This window comes from Palaemon carinicauda, chromosome 12 (assembly GCF_036898095.1).
Source record: "Palaemon carinicauda isolate YSFRI2023 chromosome 12, ASM3689809v2, whole genome shotgun sequence".
NCBI classification, from domain to species: domain Eukaryota; kingdom Metazoa; phylum Arthropoda; class Malacostraca; order Decapoda; family Palaemonidae; genus Palaemon; species Palaemon carinicauda.
Window position 1 is genome coordinate 125,174,381 of NC_090736.1, and position 6,458 is coordinate 125,180,838.

The window sequence follows — 6,458 nt, forward strand, 5'->3', positions numbered from 1 at the left end:
GATATGCTCATGAAGAGACTTATCCAAACTGAAATATTTAAGAAGAATTCCATAATAATCTAGAACTCTTCAGGAAACTGGCCGCTGTACACTATGAAAGGCTTTTCATTGTCCACAAATCTCACCAACAGTGGATTTAAAGACTCTACGCATTGTTTTACAACAAGTCTAAAAGAGAAAATTCAATCAGTAAAACTTCTACCTTTTTGAAATCCTGCTTATTCATCTCTCGGCTTTTCATTAATCGTTCACTTCAGTCTCTTTACAATAAGTATACTATATATTTTCTTAACAACGGACGTATGTGTGATCCCTCTGTAATTATTGCAATCAATGAGGTCTCCTCTTTTTGCAATTTCACTAACACTCTTAACTCCCATTTATTAGTTTTTGCGTTTTCATGCCATATTGTACAAAATAATCTTATAAGTATTATCGGGATCCCTTCATTTTAAGCCAGTATTATCTCAGAAATTATTCCATAGTATTCGCATTGTTTTAATGATAGCTTTGACTTTAACCACACAAAATTCAGTCATATGCTATCATCATTATTATTATCATCAGCCCTTACTAATCCAGTGCAAAAAAAAAGTCTTAGATACGTCCTTCAACTTGTCTCTACTACAAATGTTTTTTCTATGCCAGTCTACACCACAAACCTTTTTAGTTGGTCAACCCATTATCCTCTGTTACTTCCTCCACTTCTTTTGCAATGTATGTCTATTTCTTTTTCTTACATGTTAGAATATCCTCTACTTTAGTTTGCTCTCCTATCCATGGTGATTTTTTGCTGTCTATGATGTTATTGCCATCATTATTCCTTCCTTAGCCCTTTGAGTTGTAACTAGCTTATGCTCTAAGGCTTAAATAAGGCTCCTAGTTTCCAATACATAGGTTAATACTGGTAGAACTATCTCATTAATAACTTTTCTTTTTAGAGAAAGATGTATTTTACTTTTCATGATCGCATTATGTTTACGAAAAGCTCTCCATTCCATGTTTATCCTTCTTTTAATTTTGGTACTTTGTCTTATGTTACTGTGTGTACTAACTATGTAATGTATATTCATTATCAATCTCTAAAATCTCCTCCTTGACTGTTATTTGTTATCTTTTGCATGTTTTAACATTATCCTAGTTTTACCTATTCATATTCAGTCCTACAGTTCTGCTTCCCCTATTCAAATCCTCTATCATCTTTTGCAATTCCTTTCGGGATTAACTAAACACATCTATGTCATCTATAACTTTTTGGTTTTGAAGGTATTTCTCATTAATGTTAATTGCTATAATTATACCATTTATTGGATCTCCCTGTCTAACTTTTCTCAATCAGAATTTCCTCGCTATCTTTAAGTAGTTTTGGGATTGCTTTATCTCCTGTAGAGATATCTATAAGTGCTTCACCATAAGATTCGTATATTCCGTGTCATTGAAGGGTTTTCATTTTTGCTGAGGTTTTGACAGAATCAAAAGCTCTTTCATAGTCTATAAATGCCATATATAGTGATCTTCCATACCCTTTAGATTTTTCTTAATTGATTACATGAATATGGTTAGTTGTTGAATACCCACTTCAAAAGCCTACCTCCTCCTCATGTTGCTAAACTCTAGCTTTCTTCATATATGCCCTAATAAGATATCAATAAATATCAGACGCTAGTTTTTCAGGGTTTTTGTATTCCCCTTTTATGAATTAGTATGATATTTTTTTTTTAGCACAATGCTGGTATAGAGCATTCTTACAGACATTTTGTGTAAAGTTCAGTGAGTTTCACTGGAATCTCATCCACCTATTATTAAGCCATCTTCAGCTGCTGCCATGCTTTTTTCATTCCTTTGAATGTTCTCTTTATTTCTCCTACTGTTACATTTAGCATCGGCTTAATTGTTTATTATTTATATGGGTAAAGTTATTTCTTATATCACCAAGGTATAGCATTGTATGGAAATCCTCTGCAAATTTTATCACTTCATCTCTACCGTTTTTAATACTTCCATTTTCATCCTTTAAAGAAAATATCTGTTGGGACCACAGTTTTATTTCTATAAATTTAATGCTTCCTTTGTTCTTTAGTGTTTCATATATTTTCGTATAATTGTATTTACGAATATCTTATTCTTTTAGTTTGTTTATTATTTTGGATGGTTATGCTATTTCTATTTCATCTCTCTTAGATTCTAACCTCCTTTCCAATCTGGTCTTGAAAAGGATTTTGGTCTTTTATGGTAGTTTTCCTTAATCTTCTTTAAGATTTTTCCAGTTATCTCCTCTGCTGATTTCAATATGAATTTTTTAAGTTACTGTTGATTCCTTCTTATTTGTATAAAGTAACACGTCTTATCATATCATATTACATATTATACTATATTATATAAATATATATATATATATATATATATATATATATATATATATATATATATATATATATATATATATATATATATATATATATATACACACACACACACACACACACATATATATATATATATATATATATATATATATATATATATATATATATATATATATATATATATATATATATATATATATATATGTGTGTGTGTGTATATATATACACATATATATACACACACACATATATATAAATGGAAAACTCACAAACTCACAAGGTCCATTCTGTACGAGGACTTTGACCAGGTCCAGCCTCCCCTGATAACAAGCTACTTTTAACGGAGTGGAGTTGCAATACGTCGGTAAACTGACGCAAGCGCCCTTAGAAGAGAGATACTTTACGATGTGTAAATGTCCGCCTAAAGTTGCTGCCCAAACTGGAGAGGCTTCCGATACGTGATATTTGCTTGTAAACACTGTAAAGATATATCTTTGGTTAGCAAATGGGAATTCTATGTAGGAGTCATACTCAACGATTATGTCGAGCTATACACACATACAACAAACACACGCACACAAACACACATATAATATATATATATATATATATATATATATATATATATATATATATATATATATATATATATATATATATATATATATACATATATATATATATATATATATATATATATATATATATATATATATATATATATATATATGTATATGTATATATATGTATATGTATACATATATATATATATATATATATATATATATATATATATATATATATATATATATATATATATATATATTATATGTGTGTTTGTGTGCGTGTGTTTGTTGTATGTGTGTATAGCTCGACATAATCGTTGAGTATGACTCCTACATAGACTTCTCATTTGCTAACCAAAGATATATTTTCACAGTGACTACAAACAAATATTACGTACGGGAAGCCTCTCCAGTTTGGGCAGCAACTTTAGGCGGACATTTAAACATCGTAAAGTATCTCACTTCTAAGGGCGCTTGCGTCAGTTTACCGACGTATTGCAACTCCACTCCGTTAAAAGTAGCTTGTTATCCTGGCAGGCAGGACCTGGTCAAAGTCCTTGTACAGAATGGAGCTGGTGAGTTTTCCAAAGGCAGTTGATTTTAAGTATCGTAAAAGTCCAACAGAATAAAGCTTCTTTTGAAGTAATCTGTTTGTGGAAGTCCTCCGACTACACAGTATTCTAGAAGCCTTATTCCAGTTTTGACTAACTTTTAAAATTCTTTTCTTAATCAGATAGATGAATCTGTTGAAACTAAAAAGATAGATTTTGTAACCTTTTTAATGTTGAACTGGCCGATGTGAGTTTCGCTAACCCTGAAATATTTAATTTAATGTTGTGACTGTCTTTAAAATGCTTTATATTAATTAATCATTAATTCCAATATAATCTATATATTTTTTATTTCCTTTCCTCACTGGGTTATTTTTCTCTGTATGAGCCTTTGATTTTATAGTATTCTGCTTTCTTAACCAGGATTGTAGCTTAGCTAATAATAATAATAATAATAATAATAATAATAATAATAATAATAATAATAATAATGATAATAATAATAATACATACATACATACATACATACATACATACATACATACATACATACATACAAACTTGTCTTTTAGAAAGATAAAGGCAATTGTATTTCAATGACTTATTTATTGTCTTATTTTCAGATTTTGAAGACACAGACCACCACGAGATGGCCTTGTTGATGGCCTGTTTCAAAGGGCATAGTCAGCTGGTCAATTACCTTTTAGATTTCGGCGCTAATCTGAACAGAAAGACATCAGATGGAAAAAGTGCTTTACACTTGGGCGTGTATTCCGGATGTCTTGATGTGGTGAAGGTGTTAATAGATCACAAATGGGAAATGAATATTGATACTTGTGGTGAGTATATAACTATTCAAGTTTGTGTGATATATTATATAATGGCATCTGTATCAGATGACATGATAATCCTAATTATAAGTTTGACTATAGAAATTCAACCACCTCATTCTTAATTACAGTTGATTAAGCTGAATGTCCATCTCCATTCATCAACTTTTATTTCCAGGGGAAACTCCTTTACTCGCAGCCAGCCTTCGTGGACACGATCACATTGTCGAATACCTGATCGCCAGAGGAGATCTGATATCGAAAGAAGAAGGTATCAATGCTCTAGAGCTTCTCGGAACTACGTTTGCCGAGAAAAAGCAAGACGTAGCCGGGGCATTTAAGTACTGGAAATTAGCTTTGCATGAAAGGTGAGTCTTTGACGGGTTCTCGTAATTCTCTCTTGGATGACTACCCACTTATAAAGGTCTCAATAAGCTCATATCAAATGCATAAGAAATATTTTAAAGGTGGTGAAAGCTAGAGTGTCAGTATTTCCTCTATTCGTATATAATTTGCAGTAAACCCATATAAAACATTTTTTGCCAATTAGTTTAGAGACGTACTAGAAATTCTCTGACGTTTATCTCATAAATCTCCTTTAATTTGAAGTACACTACTCCTGTTTACTGTTTTTTCTCTCCCATTTGTTCTTGTACTTTCAGATTTGTCATCACTAAGGTTTGGAAACAAGACTTTATTGGAAAATATAACACGTTTCACCATTAAAATCCTCTTCAAATATCCTTTCAGGTGTGTTCATAATATTTCAGTTAAACAAGATGAATCTCAGATGAATTTTAACCATCACTTCAAAGAGGTAACAACACCACAGCAATTAGAAGAATTTCGAGGAAATAGGGAAGCAACGGATACACATTCCCTGCTAGTGAAGATGAGAGTACTGGGGTCGGCGCATCATGATACAATCTGTGCCATACGGAACAGAGGGGCCGAGTTTGCAGCGAACGGCCAGCTGAAGCTATGTGTCGTCTTGTGGATGTACACCTTAGAGGCACACCGGAGAATTCTGGGGCTTTTAAACCCTGTGAGATTCTTTTTTCTCAAGACTCTAACTTACTTATTCCTAAAAAAAGTTATCGATCAATCTTTGCCCTCCGACATCTTGTTATATTTTGAGGATTTTATGAACATGTTCGAAAACTCTACCAAAGAAATTAGAGTAAGTATTTCGGAAACAAACCGGAAGGATTTCTACCAACTTGACCGCATCATTCCTATAGTAATGCATTTAGTGTTGTTGTTAATAAAACTAAAGCCCATTCTCTCACCAGTCCAATTGCAAAGGGTTAACGATGCTGTGATTAAGTTAGTGGGACTGAATCCTAGAGATTCCGACGGGGAATCTTTACTGCACTTGGCTTGTTCTCGTTATATCTTCCGCCACTCCGAGGAACCTGCTATCATCAGTTTTCCTAGTTTGGAAGTTTTGAAACTTTTGCTGGAAACTGGAGCCAATCCTTGTGCAAGGGATTCCTCTGGTAATACGCCTCTCCACGCACTTGCCAAGCGTGGGAATATTCCAGGCGATATGCTGGAGGCTCTTCTTGCAGCCGGAGCACACTTGGACATGACAAATGAAGGGGGTCAGAGTTTTGGGTCATTGATGGCTTCTCGAGGTCAAGGTCAGAAATTGCATGAGATAGTAAATCCTGTCCGTCACACATCTCTGCAGTGCCTGGCTGCAGCGGCCATCAGAAGAAATGGTATCCCCTACAAAGGGGTCTTAGATAATCACCTTTCACAATTTGTTGATTTTCATTGACTCTTATAATACCATATGAACCGAAAAAATATCGGATCTCTTTTATTGCAAATATGCTATTAATCATGCACTGAATATCTGATTATAGTTTGCTATTTCATATTGCTTATATTTTTTTTTTTATAATTGCATATACAGTAAGAAATTATAGTACTAGGCTGGTTTTAACTCTTCATAAATCAATGCTGTCTGTCACTCAAAATTGTATAGCTATCAGATGTACCTCTCTATAAAGTATATCTTGCATAAAAAAATCATTATGCGTAATTAATTTTGTTTTTCATGTTTGTTTCCTGGTGATGTCATTCAATGTATACAGCATTTTTGAGGTATTTTGAGATATGTAATGATGAATAGGTATA

General features: G+C 32.7%; 1 protein-coding gene across 1 annotated transcript in view; it reads left to right on the forward strand.

Annotated features, from left to right (window-relative positions):
* Positions 1-6,148, forward strand: part of LOC137651038 (protein fem-1 homolog A-like) — a 12,178-nt gene extending 6,030 nt beyond the window's left edge. The window contains exons 3-6 of the mRNA XM_068384177.1: positions 3,307-3,507; positions 4,107-4,322; positions 4,492-4,681; positions 5,064-6,148. Of these exons, the coding sequence (XP_068240278.1) occupies positions 3,307-3,507; positions 4,107-4,322; positions 4,492-4,681; positions 5,064-6,096 (1,640 nt within the window). The 3' untranslated portion in view covers positions 6,097-6,148. The remainder of the gene's footprint in view (positions 1-3,306; positions 3,508-4,106; positions 4,323-4,491; positions 4,682-5,063) is intronic.
* The last annotated feature ends 310 nt before the right edge of the window (positions 6,149-6,458 follow it).